The following is a 24,729-nucleotide window of genomic DNA, read 5'->3' on the forward strand; positions in this document are numbered from 1 at the left end:
AACTTCTATTTTGTTTAAACTGCTGTATTTTGAGTCTTTGTCTTATCAAAAAGGATGCTTAGGCTGCAGCCTAAGAACATACATGGTTAGAATTGTTGGAAAACCAGTGCATAATCACACACACACACACAAAAACAAAAACAAATTAAAGCAGTGTGTGCCCAACATGGACAAAAAAAAAAAGTGTGGAGCTCAGAAGGGATTAGGAGAGTCTGAAGAAAAGGAAGTCCTGGTGGTGAAAATGGCATCACTGAAGGCAGGAATTTTTAATTTTCTCCTCCAACCAACCAACCAACCAACCAACCAACCAACCAACCTCCCTGCGTGTAACTTTTCTTGCAACTATTCTGGTAAATGAGATAAGAAGCCCCTGCTTTATGGGAGGGAGAAAGCTTTGAAATAAATCAAGGTATTTTTCCTTTAAAAATATTTTTTTGTAATTTAAGTATCAGGCATTGGAACACTTGAGAACACTGTAACAATACAGACCATTTTAAGAAAGTGACAATCAGCAGACCATTACCTTGAACAACAACAAATCTACAATCGTTATTTAAATTTTTTTCTAGTCTTTCCTTTGCGGGTATAACAAGTGGAAGTATATGCATTTTTGTATGTACTACGTAGTACATATACACATACTGTAGCTCTGTAGTGCTTTTTAACTTAACATTATATAAGTACTTTGCAACATGAAAAACTCTTCAGTTCTTGGTTTATTTCTAATGTTTAATTTCATACAATCAACCACAAGACATAAAAACAGAAACTCAGTATGTATTAAAAGGCAATAATTGAAAAAATATTTCCTCTGACAGAAAAGTGATCTTAATTTTTCAAGTGCTTAGCAGTGACCAAACATGGAAGGGATTACCTTGGAGTGTTTTCAGGAGGCCTGTAGAAACTACTTTGTATAATCTCATAGGATAAACAAAAGTAAAAACTGAGGCAAATTGCCCAGACGAAATCTAAATTACAAACTAAAGAATTTAAGCTTAATGTTACATGTCTGACTTTATTCTACAATACTGTAGGGCCAGTTCTCCTGTCCTTGTTTCAGTCCAGACCACATTAAAACAAAAAGGTAACTCACTCACAGGGGAGGTCAAGTCAAAGCCTTCTCATTTCTGTGAGTGCTAATCTGAAGTTCCTTCCCTCGTGAGACTATCTGCCCATTCTGGCAGAACATTTGTGTGAAACCAAAATTTCACATATGGAACTCCCAAGTCACCCATCTGGCTTCACCCACCTTATTTTTTGGGTTGAAAATTTGTCAAAGAAACAAATGTTATCTCCCACGATTTGAGAAACAAGAATGATCCAACAGCAGCATTAAATTCACACAAACTGCGTTAATGGTGGTATTAGTGCCGAGCTTCTCTATTTTCTTCCTCGCAAAATGGGCTTATCACTGTATATGTATGTGTGTATATACATAAAACATTATTTTGAATTATCTTCCCTGTAGAAGCTCGGTAGCTTTTTGAAAGTTGTGCTTAGTTTTTATTTTGGATCCTCATCTTTTTGATAATTTACCATTACAATGGCTCCAGTGGAAATACACATACGTCCTCGTTGCCTGTAAAGTAGGTCGTCTTATGCCTTATTGGGCATACTGAACAACTGCTAAGGTTTTTAAGGAGGGAACGAACTTTAAAATCAAAGGCTAGGCATTATTTGTTTTTGACCTCTGCCGCTTCACGTACTTCGTATCTCAATTAGTACATGTGTTCTCTCCCTGGGAAGTTTGTACTGAAGCCGAAGCCGAACCAGAAACACTAGCTGATGGCCTCCTAGGACCAGGCCCCCCGCAGACGCCTACCCCACCCCCTACCCCCGGGCGGAACACGCCCTCAGTTACAGCCCTTCGGCCAGAGCCTTAGGTAACCTTGATTCCGGGTCGGCAGCGGCCACAGCCCGCAGCGCAAGCGGCCTCGGCGGACCCACTGCCTGCAGCGCGGCTCAGTGCACGCCGGTCCCACTGCCGGGCGCCAGCCGCCCACTCCGCAGCAGCCGCTCCGCTCTCGACCGCGCCGTTCCGCCCGTCGGCCAGCGGCCCGCCCATGCTCTTGGCCACCAGGAGAGCTAGCCAGCTTTTCCACGGCCTCTTTCCTGTCCCGAGAATGGGCGACTCCGCCTCTAAGATCGTCAGCCCCCAGGAGGCATTGCCGGGCCGGAAGGAGCCGATCCCCGTCGCGGGTAAGGACTCAGGCACGCGCAGAAAGCACGGTCTTCGTCGCTGCGCATGCGCGTCAGCGCCCTGTGGCTGCGCGTCCTCCGCCCTCCCGGAAGAGAGCGGAGGGCCGGCTTCGGGCGGATTAGCTAGGTTGGGGTCTGCGCAAGCGCGAAGAGGCTTCGCTAGGGGAGGGGGGGCGGAGGGGTCTTCGGTCCTCTTTCTTTGTTTGGCTTCTCACTCTCTTAAACAGCATGTAGCACGTTGATGGAATCTAGTATGTTGGTAAAACTCACCTAGAGTGCAAATACCCCGGTGGCTCCCAACTTTGGGTAGGAAAAGCGCTGACCCGATTTCCGATCTTGCTCACAGGTGCGTGTGCCCTCAGTGCCGGCTTCTGTGCCTCCTCTTTTGTGCATGGTTCGCTGGAATAGTGGCCACTTGCAGCGATGGTGCCGTGTTGTCACTAGAAGCAATGGAATGATACAGAACGATGAAAATTGCAGTTTTGAAATTGTATCTCAGTCCACTGTACTGGTTGCAAGAATTACCCTCGGGCTTCTGTTATTCTCCATGACTGCCTGGTTTCTCCTAATTGGCGGGAGCTGCCCCTAGCCCCGTCCTCGCGGGTCTGCCCGTGTTTGAGTCAGTAGTGCGGAGGTGTCCGCTTTAGAGCTGTGCCTTACAAAGTTAAACATTTTCCAATCTCATACCAATACTTTTGGAAAATACAGTAAGAAGAAAAAAGTCAGAAAAATGCTTGGGTGCCCAGTAATATTAAACTACTCTAAAGGTTCTTTTCGTAAAGCTTAAGCCTCATTTTCTGTTGCAGAAGGGGACCATACTTTAAGTAGAATTACCTTGGTGCAGTGCTTCTCAGAGTGTGGCCCTGGCAATTTGTACTTTAAACAAACACGTCATAGTTTGTAAACCACTGTCTTAAGAGTTGTTGAAGGATTAAAGGGTGATTAGTCCTCTACATATGGCTCAATGCCAAGATAAACCCTGCATTTAAAATTTTTTAGGAATTCTGTTTTTCTTTTCCTTAAAGAATTATTGGGTATATATAGGAGGAGGTCACAGCGAGGCTCTGCGTATAGTACACACTAATCAGTATGAGAGGGGGAGAGGTAGAGTTTTTTTGGATTTGAGGCAGTTTGGAAACTGACACTGTGTGACTTGTTTCTACATCTACATTAGCAGTTCTACTTCTTAGGCTTCCCTCACTTCAACCCCAACTCATAGCCAGCCCTAAAAATTTGTTTGTTTTTTGGCTCAGAGAATTAATTTTAAACTTTTATTTAAAAAATAATATTTTTTACAATTTACAATTTTTTTTACAATTTTATTTTTAAAAATAAATTATAATTTTTTTTTACAAAGCAGTATTCATAAATGGATACTTAAAGGCAGTGCTTTTTCAATGTTGCATATCCTCAGCTTGTCCTGAACTTACTCTTTACACACTATGGGTGTTTTGGTATGCCCTCTCAGAAATCTAAAAAACAAACAAATGAACACAAACATCTTGTTCAGAGCTCCAAACTGGTTCAAGATTAGCTTTGACCAAAATTTAGTTCTGCTTAATCTTAACCAAAGTGTTCCCAATCAATTACCTGGTACATAAATGACACTTTTGGTAAAAGATTAACCAACATGATGGAAATGAGCCAATGATTTATTTGTCATATCCACCTAATAAATCTAACAGAAAACCTCAGGGCCTGGTTCTGTTCCAGGCTCTTCCATCTTGTCTTTTTATATAATCATGCATATACCTCTGTATCTAGACCAGTGAACTGCTTTTTTTGGGTGTAGGGCTAAGGCTACAATGCCTATGTATATGCAGTGCATATGTCCTTATTGCTTTGCTGTTGTAACTCTTTCCCCTGCCTAATATTTCAGTTTTAGATTGCAGCCGGTCCAATCCCCACTTCTTGTACAACTCCTGCTTTGACAGATTGTTGAAGGTTCTCGGATTGGCCCCAGAAATGGACAGGATAGTATTATCTCCTTGGTAGGTTTTGGTGGCTGTAAGCTTGAAGCTTATGGATTTAATAATATTGTTTTGAAAGTCAAATTCATCTCTGCCCCAGCCTCCAATCTGTTTAACAGCCCTTCACTTCTCTTTGTTGTTTCTGTGTCTGTTATTTGTGCCCTGACTCTCAAAATTTCTGTGATAAAAGCATCACCTTTTGATTTTAGAAGATAAGTCTTATTTAGTGTCTTTGGTTCAGCTTAATACTAGGCTCTGTCTTTGTGCACTATTACCAAATATTTTTCGTGTGAAGAGTTACATCTTAGCCTTAATCCTACCTTTTTTTGATATTTGTAGGGAAACTTAACACTTTTTTTTTTTTTAATAAACTGTGGCCTAATAGTAGATTTCTACTTTGCAAGAAGGTTAAGATTCAATCCTTCAAACTTCTTTAATGCTTAGTTTCTCCCAGGCGACCTGTAGTGGATCAAAACATGAGTTGTCCTATTTTGGGTGATTGGTTACAACTAAACTTGGACTGGACTGCCTCATTTTTTTTTTTTTAATTTTTTTTTTCAACGTTTATTTATTTTTGGGACAGAGAGAGACAGAGCATGAACGGGGGAGGGTCAGAGAGAGAGGGAGACACAGAATCGGAAACAGGCTCCAGGCTCCGAGCCATCAGCCCAGAGCCTGACGCGGGGCTCGAACTCCCGGACCGCGAGATCGTGACCTGGCTGAAGTCGGACGCTTAACCGACTGCGCCACCCAGGCGCCCCTGGACTGCCTCATTTGAAGCACACTCTGTTCAGATTAGTGGTGGGTCCTGGACAGCACTGGCTGGCTGGCAGGGCATGTGAGCAGTTTGCCTGATCTTCTATGTGGAGGCAGTCTCTCTCTGTTTTAGTGCCTGACTAGACAGCAATACTCAGAGAACTTTGGGGAAAAGTGGAATTCATGCTTGTTGAACTGAAATGGTGGGCAATTAATTGCTAGAGACAGGCAGAGGTGGAAGGCTTATAATTAAAACCTCAGAGTGTCTCCTATGTTGTTAAAATGTGAATTTATTATAGTTAGAACTAATCTTATTTCCAGTGAATTAATTACTCTAAAAGCCCAGTTTTTTTTTTTTTTAATGGCACTTTGTTTTTGGTTTGTTTTGCCTATTGGAGATATTGCTAATCTGTTTTTTTGATCAGATGTTTGGGATTTGGCGATATCATTCAGGATAACGTTGACAGCTCCTGTGTGATCTCTACTTTCTTGCCTTTATATTCTTAGTGTTCACTAGGTGAACACTGTTCTATAGTCTTCACTATATTCCTGTGGTTTTTTTTGGAGAGAGGAAGAGATGTAGAACACCTGCCCATGGTGTCCTCTTTTAAGAACTTTAAATATAAATAGAAAAACAGTAGAACAATATGAGTAGTCCAAAAGGCGCCTCTTTGAAAAACAGTTGAACTATGACAATGAAATTTATGAGCTGTAGCTGTCTAATAAAGAAAAAAGGGAGAAAGTACAGATATACAAAATTAACAACTGAAAGGGGGGAGTAATAGAAATTGAAAATTTAAAGACTCATGAGAGACCATTTGTTTAACTCTTTGAAAATAAATTTGAAAACTTGGATGGAATAGATAATTTTTAGGAAAATATAACTGACCCAAACTGAAATCAGAAACATTTAGGAAATCTAAACACAATGATTTTTCTAGCAGAAATGAAGTTGTCAGAGTTGCCTCCTCTCAAAGCATCATGTTCAGTTTTACACTGACACTTCTACTAAATATTTAAAGAGCAGGTAATTCCAATAGTATTTAAACTAAAAGAATTGTCAGATTCTTTTTAAGCAGTAAGTATAATATTAAAACCAAACCTGATAAAGATTGCACAAAAAAAGAAAACTGCAGACCTGTCCCACTTATGAATATTGATGAAAAACTGCTAAATAAATATGAGTGAACAGAGCCCAGCAATGGGAGTTAGTTCCAGAATGTAAGGATGGGTCAGTATTAGGAAATCTATTAATATAATTCATCATTTAATTGATCTATGAAGAAAAATGATATAACTGTCATCTGGATGCTGAAAACTCATTTGACTACCTTTAACAACTATTCTTGATAATAACAGAGATGGCTACTTCCATAACATGATATAATAAATCTATTTCTGCTCAAAGGCCAACATCATGCTTAATGAAGAAACATAGAAATTCCCACTGAAGTCCTAATCAGGGAAAAATGTGGAGATGGTCCACTCTTGCTCAGCCTAGTAGCTGGTATGCCCCATTACTAAATGCTTTTGTTGTTAAGGTTATCATGTTAGCTTTAATCTCTATAAAATTTTTTTTAACATTTTATTTATTTTTGAGAGAAAGAGCAAGACAGAGCACGAGCAGGGGAGGGGCAGAGAGAGCGCAGGGGGACACAGATTCTGAAGCAGGCTCCAGGCTCCGAGCTGTCAGCACAGAGCTTGGTGCGGGGCTCAAACTCATGGACCGTGAGATTATGACCTGAGCTGAAGTCAGATGCTTAACCAACTGAGCCACCCAACTGAGCCACCCAGGCATCCCTATCTTAGCTTTAATCTTAACTTTTTGTGTTAAGAAAATTTTCATGTTTAAAAATTTTTTATTTAAAATTTATTTTAATTCTAGTGCAGTTAACATCTAGTATTATATTAGTTTCAGGTGTACAGTATAGTGATTCAATAATTTAGTACTTCACTCTGCGCTCATCTTAATTGCCTTCACCTATTTTATCTCCCCCGCCCACCTTCTCTCTGGTAACCATCAGTTTGTTCTTTATATTTAAGACTCTGTGTTTTGATTTGTCTCTTATTTTCTTTGTTTTGTTTCTTAAATTCCACATATTAGTGAAATCATATGGTATTTACCTTTCCTTGACTTACTTCACTTAGCACTATACTCTCTAGATCCATCCATGTTGTTGCAAATGGCAAGATCTCATTCATTTTTTAAATTTTCTTTTTTTTAAAGTTTATTTATTTTGAGAGAGAGAGAGAGAGAGAGAGAGAGAGAGAATATGAGTGGGGGAGGGGCAGAGAGGATGGGGGGAGAGAGAATCCGAAGCAGGCCCTGTGCTGTCAGCATGGAGTCTGATGTGGGACTTGATCCCACAAACCCTGAGATTGTGACCTAAGCTGAAATCACAAGTCAGATGCTTAACCAACTGAGCCACCCAGGTGCCTTGATCTCATTCTTTTTTGTGGTTGAATACTATTCCGTTGTGTATATGTGTATATATATATATAAAACCACATCCTCTTTATCCATTCACCTATTGATGGATACTTGGATTGGTTCCATAATTTGGCTATTATAAATAATGCTGCAATAAACAGAGGACTGCATATATCTTTTTGAATTAGTGTTTTGTTTTCTTTGGATAAATACCTAGTAGTAGAATTACTGGATAATATGGTAATTCTATTTTTAATTTTTTGAGGGATCTCCATACTGTTTTCTCTAGTAGCTGTACCAGTTTGCATTTCTATCAACAGTACTTGAGGGTTCCTTTTTCACCACATCCTCACCAACACTTGTTTCTTGCGTTTTTGCTTTTAGCCATTCTAACAGATGTGAGGTGATACCTCATTGCAATTTTGCTTTGCATTTCCCTGATGAGTGATGTTGAGCATTTTTCCATGTGTCTGTTGCCATCTGTATGCCTTCTTTGGAGAAAAGTCTGTTCATGTCTTGTACCCAATTTTTAATTGGATTATTGTAATTTTTTTTGAAGTTGAGAAAATTTTCATCTTTTTATAGGCTACTACTGTGGCCTGATAGGTGAGATTCACATCTTCAAACTTCTTTACTGTGCAACTTTTCCAAGGCTGCCTAAAGTGGGTTAAAGCATGACTAGGCCTACTCTGGGTGATTGTTGTTATTATTTAGCATTGTTTTGTAAGTGGTAGCTAATGCATTTATATAGGAGAAGGCAATTATAAATGTACAAATTGGAAAAGAAAAGGTAAAACGGACACTAACTTGCAGATGATGAGATTATATACCTGGAAAATCTAAGAGAATTAATAGTATGGTATCAGGATATATACTAGACAACAACCAAGAGTTTTACTCTGTGTAAACAACTTGTTAGAAAATATATGGAAGAAAACACTCCATTTATAATAGCAACCAAAAAAGTTAAAATTTATGAATAAACGTAGCAAGAGCTGAGGGTCCGGAGTTCAAGCCCAGTGTGGGGGTTCTGTGCTCGGTGTGAAGCCTACTTAAAAAAATTAATAAAAATTCATAGGGAAAAATAAACAGGAAGAGTTACAGTAACTGTTAAAGAAGAGCAAAGAGGGGCAACTAGCCCTACCATATAGTAAAAGTAAAGTTCAATAATTAAATCAGTGTGATACTTGTCCATGAATAGATAGGTCAATGGAGCAGAATAGAAAGATGAGAAATTCTTAAATACCTATGGGGATGTAGTATATCATAAAGGAGATATCTTAAATCAGTGGGAAAAAGATGGAATATTCAAAAAATGGCTATGGGACAACTGGGTAGCCATATGGAAGAAGAAAGTTGGATCTGTATTTCACATCTTAAACCAGGATAAGTTTTAAAGAGATGTTTGATAATAGCTCATGCTTATTGAGTGCTTACTGTATGTCAGACACTCTAGTAATTACTTTTACCAAGACATTTAATCCTCACAACAACCCCCCTCCCCCCACCATGTGGTAATTATTATTATCCTCATTTGTTGATCTGGAAACAGGCCCATAGAGATAGGTGACTCATCCCAGGTCACATAGCTAATAAATGGTGGATCTGGAACAAGAATGTGGGCGGTTTGGCTCTAGAGTTTGTGATGTTATCTACTCTACTGTTTCTCCATTTAGTTACATGTAAAAATTAAACAGGGGTGCCTGGGTGGCTCAGTTGGTAAGTGTCCGACTTCAGCTTAGGTCATGATCTCACAGTCTGTGAGTTCGAGCCCTGTGTTGGGCTCTGTGCTGACAGCTCAGAGCCTGGAGCCTGCTTCAGATTCTGTGTCTCCCTCTCTCTCTGCCCCTCCCCTGCTCATGCTCTGTCTCTTTCTGTCTCAAAAATAAATAAAAATTTAAAAAGAAATGAAACAAGTAAATGTTAGAAAAGGAGAATTCCTATAAAATTCCTTTATAATCTTGGGGTAAGGAAAGCCTTTCTAACTATGACTTGAAAATCAGAAGACTTAAGAAATTGATAAGTTAGATCACATCAAAATAAAAATCTTCTCATGGCAAAAATTACCGTAAACAAATTCAAAAGAAAGACTGAGGTAAATATTTGCAACTTATAAGAGAAGGACTATTCTCCCTAATATGTAAGAAGCTCCTAGAAATTAATAAGAAAACACCAACATCCATTATAAAAATAGGCAGAGGTTATGAAAAGATAGTTTATAGAAAAGGAGGTACAATTGGCTCTTAAACATATAAAAGAGTGAGCAACTTCTCTCATAATGAGGAGAATGCAAACACCATTTTTCATTTTTCAGATTGGCAAAAATCCAGAACTTTGATGGTACACTCTGTTGGTAAATCCTTAAGGAAAAAGGCACTCTTGTACATTGCTGGCGAGAGTGTAAATTGGCTCAACTCTTACAGAAGGCAATTTGGCAATATCTGTAAAAAATTTAAATGCATATACCTTTTGACCCAGGAATTCAATTCTGGGAATTTATCCTACAGATACACTTGCACGCATGCCAAATGATGACTATACCAGGTTATTCACTGCAGCTTTGTTTGCAGTAGCCAAAGATTGGAAACAACCCAAATGCCCATCAATAGGGGCTAGTTAAATAAATTGTGGTTCGTCTTCACAATGGAATATGCAGCTGTAAAAAAGAACGTGGAAAATCTATATGAATGGGTGTGGAGCGATTGCCAAGATATAGCGTTAAGTGAGAAAAGCAAGGTCAGAACAGTGTTGTATGGTATGCTAATTTTTGTGTGAACAGGGAGGAAAATAATAAGATGTATGCACAAAGAAACTTTGAAAGGATAGCTAAGAAAGTAAAAGCTGGGGAGAGGGCTGTGCAGTGAGCTGAAGATGGATGGGACACACAAGTGGGAGATTTTCCTTCAGGCTTTCGTGTAACTTGATTCTTGATAAGTGACTGCATTATTGAGTTAAAGAACTCTGCTATGAGGATGATCCTTTTCTGCGGTTTTTAGTTTAATTGACCACCTTTCTGTCATCTTTTGTCATCCCTATTTCAAATTCTGTTTTTTAAATTTTGCTCTCTTTTTCTTGTCAAGTAAGTCTTTTTTTTTTTTTTTCTTTTCCTTCCCAACTTGCTTTTGTAATCAAAATCTACATTTTGGCGTGATTTAAAAATCTAAATTTAGAGGGTGAAATTGGAATAAGTTAATCCAAGTCATTTTACATTTCATAAATATTCATTTTTATTGAAGCATCAATTGTGGTGGCATCATTTATACAAAGAAAAGATCTTTGGGGACAAATTCCTTCCACTATTATGTAGAAGGCATTATGTGTATTTCTTTTATTTTGAGTGATGTACATAGACTTTTAAAAGAAAATGATAGAAAACAATTTTCCTTTTAGAAAAATTTTCCCCAATGTGTGATTAATTTCTAAATTGTAGGACACAGAGCTATTATTTCTCCTCTTTGCATCTTGTCTACAGCTCTTTATTTTACCCTCTGTTTCAGAACCCTCAGTGTTTCCCTGAAGTCCCTGGCATAAGGGTATTCCATACCTCTCCTGATCTGATCCTTACTGTCCCAGCCTTTCTTCCCACCCTGCCTCTGGCTAACATGTGTTTCAGTGTTTTGTCTTTCGAGCTGCTCATGTGATTCTACCCAAGTGGGTTTCATATACCAGTGTTTTCATTTAGCCATTCATTAAATGTTTGTTAAATGCTTGCCCAGGTGAAATATTGTTTTCCATATATCCTTATGCTACCTCTTCCTCAAAACTTGCCCTGGTTCCCTTTTCTTTACAACCTAAGTGATCCCTTTCTTTTCTTCTGGACAGATAATTATGCACTATTTCATGAATCCTCCTCTTGGATTTTACATTGTTACTTAGATATTGTTCTACTACCCAGGTTGTTAAATCAATATCTTTTCTCCTCATATGAGGGAGAGCTACCTCGAAAGATGGCTGTTCTGGGGTGCTTGGGTGGCTCAGTTGGTTAAGTGTCCAACTTTGGCTCAGGTCATGGTCTTGCAGTTTGTGGGTTCAAGTCCCATAGCGGGCTCTCTATTGTCAGTGCAGAGCCCGCTTCAGATCCTCTGTCCCCTTCTCTCTGTGCCCCTTCCCCACTCTCTCTCGCTCTCACTCAAAAATAAACTTTAAAAAAAAAAAAAAAAAGGCTGTCCAGAGGGAGGAGCCATGTTTCACTCCTTAAAGGGAAGCACTGGCCATGGTTGATCCTGTTTTATTCCTTAGTCTGTAACGGTTCACAGAGGACACTACCCACATCAGGCACTCAGTTATGGTGTATGGATATCAGGTAAAGTATGGTTAATGTTGGCTAAAGGTGGTCTTTTTGTGTGAACATTGTGTGACTAGGATGACACAGAGAAGCTAACATAGCTGATCTTTTGTCCCTGCGGTATATACCCTAAATAATTTTTTCACTAGCGGTGATAGACTTGGGCTGATTTCAGACTGTCTTACCAATCATTCCTGTGACCAGTAGTAAACTCTTCTACTTGCCAGGATAAATGATGAGGAGCCCCCTCATCTTTAAATCTCTAAGCTGGGATTTGTTAGGAATCTGCAGCAATGGTTGGGAAAGATGCTCTGGGGAGGGGAGGAGAGTGAGGACAGCTGAGGCAAGGAATGGGGAGCTAGTTGGGTGAGGAGACATCAGTTTGTGACATGGGCCCCAAGAGTGCCAGAGGCCTCCAGGCCTTCAGCAAGGACCAGAGTGGAGGTCTCTTTGCTAGGCTTGGTCTGCCCCTTCATAGACCCCAGTGTCCTGCCAACCCGGCAGATGGCCGGATCCCTTCCCATGCCACAGCAGCTGGCCGACCCTGTCATCTTGTGCCAGCCAAAATCTTCGAACTCTGATGAAGTATGAGAGACTGAATTCTGCAAAAGATGGGTTCAGAGTGTAAATGCATGATGAGTGAAAGTCGTGGGGCCTCTATCCTATTCTTTCGTCTCTTTTCCATCATAAATTCCCAGTTTGAGAGCATCAGACACACCCATAAAGAAGATTTTACTCATCATCTGGGTATCCCTTAGCCAGGTCAAGTTGACACATAAAATAACCATCACACTTTCCTTGGTCTCTGCCTTTATCCTTCTCAGTTTACTGTGAGCACTGCTATTAGACATCTGTTTAAACCTCAAATTTCATACTACCACTGGGTAGGAAATAACAGTGACTATGTGATCGGTGCGATTGTCACTGAACTCAAGGCAAGTTCAGTTGCTCTTTGGCTGCATCAAGTTGAACACAACCCAAAGAAGTGTTGAAAGCAGAGAACTTTTTATTGTTATAAGTAAGGAGACAGAGTCATAGCTTTCAAAGTACTTTCTCCCCATGGGGTTAGCACAGGAAGCTTTTATTTGGTGTATTGGGAATGGGGGCAGGGAGCTAACATATACATAAGGAACTTACACATATTTTATTAATTAGGCACTTCGGTTCGATTGCACATGCCTAGCATGTCAGTATGGTAGTGCATACAATGTATGTTCAAAAAATGGCATGAAACTCCACCCACAGGAGGAGGTCTTAGTAGTATAATGAACTAAAAGGTAACTTCAGGATAACTCAGGGGCTTCTGCACAGGTCATTAGCTCCAACCCACTCAAGCTGGCTCACGTGAGGAGCAATTGGGCAAACGCGTATCTGGGCATCTCCTTGGCAGGAACTGCTGATTTTCAAAAAACGGAACACATTCCTTCCTTGCTTTTGTCTTTTCCCTCTCCTCCCTTCTACTGATAGCTTGCAGCCATCTGATTTGAGTAATTTCTGTTGCGTCCTAGCTAACGTGATGACACTTTTCATCCTGGAGTTAGAAACTTCCTGTAACTTGTTAACCTCAGTGTTCCTGAGCTCCGCACCGCCCCCGCCCCACACCCTCAGCTGACTCTCCTCTTAGTTCCTTTCTTCCAGGACGTTTGCTTTCTTCCCCACAGCCCATCTAAATCTTCCTGGGTCTTTCAAGGCTCAACTCACTTCTTCCCCTTCCATGTTGCCTTTTGGGAGCAGTTTCATCTTCAATTGTTCTTGGAGTTTGTGGTGGAACTAGGGCTTTGGGGCCTTGTTTTGCACTTTCATTCCACTGTGTCTCCCTAGGGAGGTGAAAGTTGAGTTCATGTAATATATGTGGAGCTCAGTGATTGCTATTTTTCTCCCTGGTGGTTCCTGAACTCTTAGTCTGCTTATGGTGCCCTGCTGGCGTGGCCAGAGGTCTTGCTTAGATTACAGTGGCTAAGCTGCTTGGTTTTCTGGTATCTTTCCCCCGGATGTCCTATCAAAATGTTCTTCCCATTTGATGAGATACTTGACTACTTTGATTCATGATCCTGTTAGAAGATAAACTGAGACATATTAATTTTTTTAAGAGTTTATTTGAGCAAAAGTTCACTCAAGTTGGGCAGCATCTGACCTAGCAGATAGAAAGGAGCTCCAAGGAGCTTGTACACAAATGAAGGGCTTTTACAGGCGAAGGAAATGGGAACAAGGAAGTTATACTAGGGAAAAGAGCGGGTTGGTTATTGCAAGGATATGTTCCTCTAGGCAATGGCAAACTAGTTAACTAGTGCTGATCAGGCAATTCCTGATTGACTGGTTTAAGATTTCATTTCTGGGACAGCCATAACTGTAGGTTAAGTCTTGGATTGGTGGTGTGGGGCTTTGCATAAGCGACTCCATTTTGAGCCAAATGTCTTATTTTTTTAACAATTGCAAATGCTTGATTTTACCTTGACCAAAGACCACCATATCCTCTGGGTTAGCTGGGATCTCTTCTGTAAGCTGAGTCTTTCATGAGAGGTCAAATAAGGTTATTGTCCTTCATAAAGAAAGACATGATTCCTTAGTATGAGCATATCTGCAGTGTTTCTCAGCAGGGTATATTTCTAATCTACTAGCTTGTTGTTGAGTAAGTGTATTAAATTTGCATTATAATATAAGAAAGATTGGTAATAGTGAAACTGGAAGAAATGCAGAGTTACAGTATGTTCCAATGAATGTATTATCATTACGTTTTTATAAAATGAAGAATAACATTTAGAAACATTGAATGTCTTCCCCGAGCATATATAGAAAATGAATTCTTTTCACCATGTTACCATGGTAAAGTAATAACATTAGTGTTGAATTTTCTTCTGTAACTTTTTCCTATTTTACCTTTGATTATTTTTATTAGTAGTTTACGGTTAGGTAATTTATACTTTGCTTAGGTCAAATGCACTGTGAAGAATTAAAAAGCATTGTTCACATGAGACCAAAACTTACTCTTTGGCCAACTAAAAAAATAAAAAAGATATTTTAACAGATTTTACCCAAAAGGCAAGAGTCATGAAAATGAAATACTGTGAGGGAATGCATAACTTTCCAGCTGGAGAAAATGAAAGCTAAAGTGAAAAAATCCTGAATGTACTGTAGTTAGCAGATGAAAAGAAAACCACGTTAGGGTTTGCAGAATGGAGTAGCCAGCTGTCAAATAGAGCCCCGGAGAAAACACTGCATTGCCGAAAACCTCCATTTCCTTATCTCTTTTTGAGAGCCAATTCATAAGGAGCTACGTCATCTAGCAGTAAGCCCTCTGCAGCAACTCCTGCTGGTCCCCAGAGTTCCTAGCTAACCACTTAGCATTCCTTGCACACCGAGACGTGTGCACTGGCATGAAGAAGCACTGCACAGAGCTCCCGACTCCCCCCACCGAGGACTGCAGCGGGCCTGATAACAGCCCGGGCTCAGGCGGGGTCTCTCCCTGACAACCGGAGCCAGGTTGCTGGGAGACCGCAGACCTCCAAGAGTAGAAACTGCACCCAGCTGCCTCTGCATGTAAAAGGAGGGCTGAGGAGCCCCTTGCAGATAACTTTTTATTTTAAGAAACTGAAAAAACCCTCAAAAACCAAAAACATTTCTTCTTCTTCTTCAGGATTAGGCTGATACTACGAAGCTCTGTGGATTTATTTTGTTAAGTGGAATAAAAGGGAGTAATTATTTTCTGGTGAAAATTAGGAGTTGGACGAATAAGATTAGGTCGCTCTCTGCCGCAGTACTTACGGGGCAATGCACGCCCGATCTAAGGAATAAGCTGCATAAATTTAAATATGCATTTCCAGGGGCAAGATATGAACCAAGGGATTTCTATTAATATAATGCTGGAACCTAAGCCTGAACTATTTTGGTTCATTAAAAACCAGACAATTTTTTTTTTCCGGGCTAAGGGGATTCGTTAAAGAGCTGAAATCTAGGCTTCATTTTATGTATATGTTTGCTTTGGAACTAATAGGATGGTTGACAAACAAAATTGATAGGATTTAAAAAATGAGGATTCTCTATGGTTATCTCCATATGGTTATATTAAACTAATTAATAAGGAAACAAGTGGTCTTTGTTCTGTCTCTGGTTTCTCCAGCCAGTGGGTCTGGTACCAGGTTCTTCTCACTGCTCCAGAGTGGGCTGGTCCTACCCAATCTATGCTGAGATGGCTTCTCCTTGCTTCAGGGGCTTTTTTATTACTTCAATCTCAGATTTTTATTTATAGTTTTGCTCAATGTTTGATCTGTCAGTGAGTTTTTTCTTTTTAATTTTTTTTTTTAACATTTATTTAATTTTGAGAGACACAGAGAGACAGAGCACAAGTAGGGGAGGGGCAGAGAGAGAATGAGACACAGAACCCAAAGGAGGCTCCAGGCTCTGAGCTGTCAGCACAGAGCCCAACGGGGGGCTGGAGCCCACAAACTGTGAGATCATGACCTGAGCCGAAGTTGGGACGCTCACCCAGGTGCCCCTGTCAGTAAGTTTTTAATCATTTTCATTCTCTTCTCCCAACTTCCCAAGTAACCAGTGTCCAAAATGTTGGTGTGATTATAAAAATGGATCAGCTTATAGTCTGCATCTTATTCTTCTCACTTATTAGTACATCATGGAAATATCTCCAAGTAGCTGATATATCTTAAAATATTCTTTTTTTTTTAAATTTTTTTTTCAACGTTTTTATTTTATTTTTGGGACAGAGAGAGACAGAGCATGAACGGGGGAGGGGCAGAGAGAGAGGGAGACACAGAATCGGAAACAGGCTCCAGGCTCCGAGCCATCCGCCCAGAGCCTGACGCGGGGCTCGAACTCCCGGACCGCGAGATCGTGACCTGGCTGAAGTCGGACGCTTAACCGACTGCGCCACCCAGGCGCCCCTATCTTAAAATATTCTTTAAAAAAATTAATATACTTTATTTTTTTGAGCAGTTTTAGGTTTATAGGAAAATTGAGTGGGAAGTACACGTGCCCTACTCTCTAGGTTTACCCTGTTGTTAACTTTTGGTATTAGTACGGCACATTTGTTGTAATCAATGAGCCAGTATAGATAACCAAAGTCCATACTTTACATCAGTATTCATTTTCTTTTTTTTTTTTTTTTTTTCAACGTTTATTTATTTTTGGGACAGAGAGAGACAGAGCATGAACGGGGGAGGGGCAGAGAGAGAGGGAGACACAGAATCGGAAGCAGGCTCCAGGCTCCGAGCCATCAGCCCAGAGCCCGATGCGGGGCTCGAACTCACGGACCGCGAGATCGTGACCTGGCTGAAGTCGGACGCTTAACCGACTGCGCCACCCAGGCGCCCCTCATTTTCTTGTACATTCTATGGGTTTTGAGAAATCTGTAATGTGTGTTTGCAACAGTTATAGTATCTTACAGAATAGTTTCACTGCTCTAAAAGTCCCCAGTGTTCTGCCTGTTTATCTCTTCCTCCCTCCTGAGCCCCTAACAGCCACTTATCTTTTTAGTGTCTTCATAGTTTTGCTTTCTCAAGAATGTCATATACAGTATGTATATGGAATGGGATTATACAGTATGTATCCTTTTCAAATTCGCTTCTTTCACTTAGCAGTATGCATTTAGGGTCCCTCCATATCTGGATAGCTCATTTCTTTTCAGTGCTGAATAATATTCAATTGCATGGGTGTACAACAGTTTGTTTAACCATTCACCTATTGAAGAATAACTTGGTTGCTTCCAAGTTTTGGTAATTATTAATAAAGCTATTATAAACATTCTTGTACCAGTTTTGTGTAGACATGCTTTTAACTTTGGGTAAATATCAAGAGCCATGATTGTTGGATCATGTGGTATGAGTATGTTTCATCTTATAAGAAACTGCCAAACTATTCCAAAGTGGTTGTACCATTTTGCATTCTTACCAACAGTGAATGGGAGCTCCTGTTGCTTTACATCCTTGTCAGCATTTGGTGCTGTCAGTGTTTTGGATTTTAGCCTTTCTAGTAGGTATATAGTTCTATCTTGTTGTTACAAATTTTTTTTTTTTTTTTTTTTTACATTTTTTTATTTTTGAGAGACAGAGTGAGACAGAGCACAAGCAAGGGAGGAGCAGAGAGAGAAGGAGACCCAGAATCTGAAGCAGCCTCCAGGCTCTGAGCAAGCATTCAGCACAGAGCCCGACATGGGCTTGAACCCATGAACCATGAGATCCTGACCTGAGCTGAAGTTGGTCACTTAACTGACTAAGCCACCCAGGCGCCCCAAAACATTTCTTTTAACATTTATTTATTTTTTGCGAGAGAGAGACAGAGCATGAGTGGGGGAGTGTCAGAGAGAGAGGGCATCACAGAATCCGAAGCAGGCTCCAGGCTCTATCTAGGCTCTGAGCTGTCAGCACAGAGCCCAATGTGGGGCTCGAACTCAGGACTGCGAGATCATGAACTGAACTGAAGTCGGACGCTTAACTGACTGAGCCACCCAGGCACCCCTGTCCATTTTTAAATTGGATTTTTTTTTCTTGTTGAGGTTTTTAAAGTATTTATTTTTTATTGTTCAGAGAGAGAGAGAGAGAGAGAGAGAGAGAGAGAGGGAGAGAGAGAGAATCTTAAGCACGCTCCAATTCCTGGTGTGGAGCCCAACATGGGGCTCGGTCTCATGACCATCAGATCATGACCTGAGCTGAAATCAAGAGTTAGACAATTAACCCACTGAGTCACCCAGGTGCCCCTTGTTGAATTTTAAGAGTCCTTTGTGTATTTGGGATAGCAGTCCTTTATCAGATGTCTTTTATAAATATTTTTTCCCAGTCTGTGGCTTGTCTTCTTATATGCTCTTTACAGTGTCTTTTGCAGAACAGACGTTTTTAATTGTAATGAAGTTCAAGTTACCGGTTTTTTCTTTTATGGATTGCACTTTGAGGTAGTATCTAAAAAGCCATTGCCAAACCTAAGGTCACCTAAATTTTCTCCTGTGGTACTTTGTAGAAGTTTTATGGGTTTATCTTTAAAAGTTTGAGTTAGTTTTTGTGCAAGATTAAGATCTGGGTCTAGATTTTTTTTTCTTTTGCATGTGAATGTCTGATTGTTCCAGCACCATTTGTTAAAAGGCTATTTTTCTCCATTGCATGGCTTTTGCTCCTTTGTCAAAGATTAGTTAACTATATTTGTATGTGTCTGTTTCTGGGCTCCCTACTTATTTCCATTGGTCCATTTGTCTATTTTTTTTTTAACCAATACTACACTGTCTCAATTATGGTAGCTTTATAATAAATCTTGAAGTTGGGTAGTTTCAGTCATCCAACTTTGTTCTCAATTGCATTGGCAACTCTGGCCTTTTTTCCCACTCTAAATATAAACCTTAATATCAGCTTATCAATATCCACAAAATAACTTAATGGGATTTTGATTGGGATTGTGTGGAATCTATAGATCAAGTTGAGAAGACCTAACATCTTGACAATATTGAGTCTTTTTACTCATGTGCATGGAGTAATTCTCCATTTATTTAGATACTCTTTAATTTCTTTCATGAGAATTTTATAGTTTTCCTCATATAGATCTTCTGCATATTTGGTTAGATTTATACCTCAATATTTAATTTCTTTTGGTGCTAATGTAAATGGTATGTATTTTTTAAAATTTCAAATTCCAGTTGGTCATCACTGGCATGTAAGATAGAGTTAATTTTTGTATATTAACCTTGTATCCTGTAATCTTCCTGTAATCACTTTAGTTCTAGGAATTTTTTTGTTTATTTATTGATTCTTTGGGGTTTTCTACATAGACAGTCCTGTCCTCTGTGAACAAAGACAGTTTTTTGTTTTTGTTTTTTTAAATTTTTTAATGTTTTTTATTTATTTTTGAGACAGAGAGAGACAGAGCATGAGCAGGAGAGGGGCAGAGAGAGAGGGAGACACAGAATCGGAAGCAGGCTCCAGGCTCTGAGCTGTCAGCACAGAGCCCAACGCGGGGCTTGAACTCACGGACTGTGAGATCATGACCTGAGCCGAAGTCGGACGCTTAACCGACTGAGCCACCCAGGTGCCCCGAACAAAGACAGTTTTATTTCTTTCTTCCCCATATGTATATCATGTTTTTCCTTTTCTTATTGCATTAGCTAGTACTTCTAGTATGATGTTGAATAGGAGTAGTGAGAGGGTACATCCTTGCCTTGTTCTGATCTTAGTGGAAAAGCATCAAGTTTCTCATCATTAATTATGTTAGCTGCAGGTTTTTTGTACATATTCTTTTATCAGGTGGAGGAAGTTCCCCTCTATCCCTAGTTTGCTGAAGGTTTATATGTTTTTTTTTAATGGCTGCATACTATCCCATAGTATGTATGTACTATAGTTTATTAGAATAAAACAAAATAAAGGTGACCTCTATGTCAGTTATTAAATATTTGGCTCCAGTAGTACAATAGATATGTTTAGTAATCATGGTATGTGGTATATGTATGGTAATAACTTACGAATACTTTCCTTGTAAAATCTAGCCAAAGGAGATAAAGTTTGTGTTAGGTTATGCAATGCCTTGAAGTCATCCGAAGTAAGGAGTTTGGATCAGAATGGAGAATGAAAAGAATGTAGCTTCTGTGATGATGCATGCTTTGGGGGGAATCAGAGGTTCAGGCAGGCAGATGATGAGTATCTTATCCATAAAGTATAAACATCCTATGAGTCTTTGATGCTTGCCAGTGCCTTTGGATTGCACTAGGTACAGCTTGGCAGCCAGTTATGGTATTGTTTGTTCTGAGAACTTAAAGGTCAATTTGCATCTAGAGTTATGACCCAATTACATTCGATGAACTGGACTAAAAAGTTTTAGCACCTTTGCTATAAACCAGAGGTTGGCCAAATAGGCCTGTGGGCTAAATTTGACCTGTAGCCTGTTTTTGTTTTTTAATAGCAGTGCTGCATTAGGGGAAAATTTTAATTTATCTTTTAATTTAAGATGATAAAGGACTCTTAAACCTGATGAATTTTAAGTTATACCAGTAGTCAATCTAGTTCATTATGGCAAAATGTCATGTAACAACAATGATGTAACAATATAATAAAAACAATGACAAAACCCCCACGTTATCTGAATAATCCTCACTGTTAGTATGAACAGGCACCAAAGTTATTGGATTGTTGTGAAACTCTCTGCTTTGCTTTGGCAGGGTGGGTGTAACATTTTGCAACATTTGGTTTCCCTTTCTGATTAGAAATCATTAATAATAGGGGCACCTGGGTGGTTCAGTCAGTTGGATGACTGACTCTTGATTTCAGCCCCCATCATGATCCCAAGGTCGTGGGATTGAGCCCTGCATTGAACTCTACACTGAGTGTGGAGCCTGCTTAGGGTTTTCTCTCTCTCCCCCTCTGCCCCTCTCCCTTACTTGGTGTTCTCTCTCTCTCCCTCTGCCTCTCTGTAAAAAATAAAAAAATTAAAAAAAATATAAAAGAAATCATTAATAGTATAGTATACTTATCTTGACAGTAGAGAAGTGATTTCATTGGGAATTATTAGAGTTTACTTATCAACCCATGAACTAATTTTACATGATCCTGAGTCCAAAATTAATCATTACTACCTCTGCAATCTTGTGTTTTATTTATATCTTCTCCTAATACTTATATTTTGCATCATAATTACATGTGCTCATGTCTATCACTGCCACTAAATTATGAACCCCTCAAGAGCTGAATCTAGATTTTATTTATCTTTGTGTTCTTGTCAGGGTATAAGGTAGACTTTTGTGAATACTAGATGTAATAAATGTTGAGTGAATGAACCAATTGTCCAGAAATACTAATAACAGCCCTACATACTGTCTGTATAGAATGTGTTCCAACTGACACATAGAACACATAGAATGTGTTCCAATTGGATTCCATGTGGATCAAAGGAAACCAACCATGATCTAAGAGTCCTTCAGTATTTTATTTATTTATTTAGTGTTTATTTATTTTGAGAGAGTGAGAGAGAGCACAAGTGAGGGAGGGGCAGAAGGAGAAGGTGACAGAGGAGCTGAAACAGTACACTGACAGCAGAGAGCCCGATGTGGGGCTTGAACTCAAGAACCGGGAGATCATGACCTGAGCCAAAGTCGGACACTTAACAGACTGAGCCACCCAGGTGCCCCAGAGTCCTTTAGTATTTTAAATCTGTTGTAACAGTTTTATTTCTCTCCAGTCTACCCCCGCTCCCAAACTCCTGTGAATGGCATATTTGATTATTGTGAATAACTTTTCAACAGAAACATCCATTTACGTAAAAAGTGGCAAATTAGTAAAAGATATAAAGTAAATATAATACAATATTAAGTATCATAAAGAAGATACAACAGAATTTGCTCATTTTTTTTAATACTTTATAGCATTTTTCTTTTTGTAAAATATAGTTTGTGTTAATCTCTTTAAGAGAGGATCTAGGGTGGTAAATTTTCTGCCTGAAAGTTTGTACGTCTGAAAAATTCCTTTATTTCACCTTCACATTTGAATGCTAATTTGGCTAGATCCAGAAATCTCCATTAAAAGCCCTGTTTTTGTTTTGTTCTGGTTTGTTTTTCAGCACTAGAGGTTCCTGTTTCCAGAGAGGTTGATGAGAAAGAATTATGCTTTAAATCAGATTCTTTTTTAAAAAAATATTATATATTGGGGCACCTGGGTGGCTCAGTCAGTTGAGCATCTGACTTTGGCTTGGGTCATGATCTGTGGTTTGTGGGTTCGAGCCCCGTGTCAGGCTCTGTGCTGACAGCTCAGAGCCTGAAGCCTGCTTTGGATTCTGTGTGTCTGTTTCTCTCTCTGTCCCTCCTCTGCTCGTGCTCTTTCTCTCTCTCTCAAAAATAAATAAACATTAAAAAAATTTTATTTATTTATTTTGGGGGGTGGAGGGGCAGAGAGAGAGGGAGAGAGAGAATCCCAAGCAGGCTCTGTGCTTTTAGCACAGAGCCTGACGTGGGGCTTGATCCCACGAAGCATGAGATAATGACCTGAGCTGTAATTGAGTGTTGGACGCCCTACCGACTGAGCCACCCAGGTGTCTCTAAATCAATCAGATTTTTGATTGTTAATAATATTTTTCTTCTCTGATAACTTTTGGGATTCTTTTCTATGTTTTAAGTTTCTAAAAATTATTATACAGCTTAGCATATGGTAACCCTTTCATTCTGAAGTTTATGTCCTTTTTTTTTTTTCAGTTCTAAGAAATTCTTAGATATTATTTCCTTAACCATTGGCTCCTCTGCATTGTCTCCAATTCTCCTTTATAAACATCTGTTTGTTAGATAGTGGTAAGTCTAGAGCTATTTTCTCTGATTCTTTTAAACTTTCTATCTCTTTATCCTTTCATCTTACATTCTGGAAGAATTCCTTAGTCTCGATCTCTTAGCTGACTGATTTTGCTGTTTTTTTCATTCTGCTCTGGAGCCATTCTATGAAGTTCTTAATGGCCACAATTCCATTCCTTCATTTTTCAGGTCTCCTCTTGAGTCTGTTTTATAAAAATGAAGGTCCTGTTGTTTCATGAATGCAATACCATCTTTTACATATGTGAAGATATTAATCACTCTTCTAAAGTTTAGTTGTGAAGCCCTCCAAGCTGGAAAGCTTCTTATTCTGGTCTTTCTCCAACTTGGCAGTCCACATATTTCTAGTTGTTCCCGACTGTGAACTCATCTTTTCTAGACTCTCAGCCATGGGCAGCTGGTCCTGGAACAGGGACTGAGCAGCTGTGGGTTCTTGTGTTCCTTATTGTTCTCAGGGAGAACAGGGGTGGGCACAGCTGAGGACAGCAGCTGGCCTTCAGAGCTTGTCTGGTCCCCAATTTGTCCTGGATATCATCAGTTACCTGGGGCCCTTCCCTGTTTCTCTATACCAAACACTCACCTAAACATTGGCTGGAGAAGGGAAGAAGGAGCACGTAGGGATTCACCGGCCAAGCTGTGCCCACTTCCACATCTCTGCCAAATCCTGGCAGGCTGTTCCTAGCTACCACCCATGGTCACGGAACTTTCATGGCACTACACTCCTGTCTTGGTCTGTCTTTTCCTCTTGCTCATCTCAACCACACCTTTCTGTCTGCTAGGGATTCCTTGAAGCCTCTAGTCTCTTGAGAAGTTTACATCTTATTCTTGAGTGTGGCTAGAGGCCTTCAGCCTGTTTAAAAATTTTTAAAATTAAATTTCTTATTTTGAGGTCATTGTAGATTTACTTGCAGCTGTAAAAAAAATAATACCCTTCAATCAGTTTCCCCAGTGGGGGATCTTGCAAATCTGTGGTACATCACATCCAGGATATAGATGGTGATAGAGCCAACGTATGGGACAGTTCTATCACCACAAGGATCCCCTGTGTTGCCCTCTTATCACCATGCCCCACCTCCTTCCCCACTCTCAGCTGATCCCTAACACCTGACAACCGCCAGTCTCTTCTCCATTTCTGTAATTTTGTCACATCATTGTTATATAAATGGAATCATACAGCATGTAACCTTTTGGGATTAGCTTTTCTCAATCAACGTAATTCCCGGGAGAGTCACTGAAAGTGTCATATATGTTAATTCTTTGTTCCCTTTAATTGCAGAGTAGTATTCCATGGTATGGCTCTACCACACTTTGTTTAGCCATTCACCCATTGAAAGACATCTGGATTATTCCCAATTTTTGACTATTATGAATAAATATGCTATGAATTTGTGTGCAGGTTTTGAACGTAGTTTACATTCTCTGGGATAAATGGCCAAGAGTGTAACTGCTGGGTCACATGGTAGCTGCATGTTTAGTTTTATAAGAAAGTGCCAGAATGTTTACTGAGTCGTCCCATTTTTACATTCCCATCAGCAGTGTATGAGCAATTCAGTCTCTGCATCCTTGTCAGCATTTGATGTTGTCACTCTTATTTTTTAGCCATTCTGATAGGTGTATAATGATATCTTATCATGGCTTAAATTATTATTTCCCTAATGGTTAATGATTTGAACATCCTTTCATGTGCTTTCATGTCATTTATATGTCCTCAATGAAATGTCTTTGATAAAATGTTAGACATTTCTAATTGGATTTTTCATTTTTTTTTTTTTTTTTTACTGTTCAGTTTTGTGAGTTCTTTGTATGTTCTGAATAC

General features: G+C 39.6%; 1 protein-coding gene across 2 annotated transcripts in view; it reads left to right on the plus strand.

Annotated features, from left to right (window-relative positions):
• Positions 1–1,692: 1,692 nt before the first annotated feature.
• The window catches only part of MSRA (methionine sulfoxide reductase A), a 455,527-nt gene continuing 432,490 nt past the window's right edge, over positions 1,693–24,729 (plus strand). Inside the window, exon 1 of one of the 2 annotated variants that reach the window (XM_030312697.1) lies at positions 1,693–2,199. In XM_030312697.1, coding sequence (XP_030168557.1) covers positions 2,064–2,199 — 136 coding nt within the window. In that variant the 5' untranslated portion in view covers positions 1,693–2,063. The remainder of the gene's footprint in view (positions 2,200–24,729) is intronic. The other variant, XM_030312698.1, reaches the window with a different exon arrangement.

The sequence above is a fragment of the Lynx canadensis genome, chromosome B1 (assembly GCF_007474595.2).
Source record: "Lynx canadensis isolate LIC74 chromosome B1, mLynCan4.pri.v2, whole genome shotgun sequence".
In the NCBI taxonomy this organism is placed as follows: Eukaryota; Metazoa; Chordata; class Mammalia; order Carnivora; family Felidae; genus Lynx; species Lynx canadensis.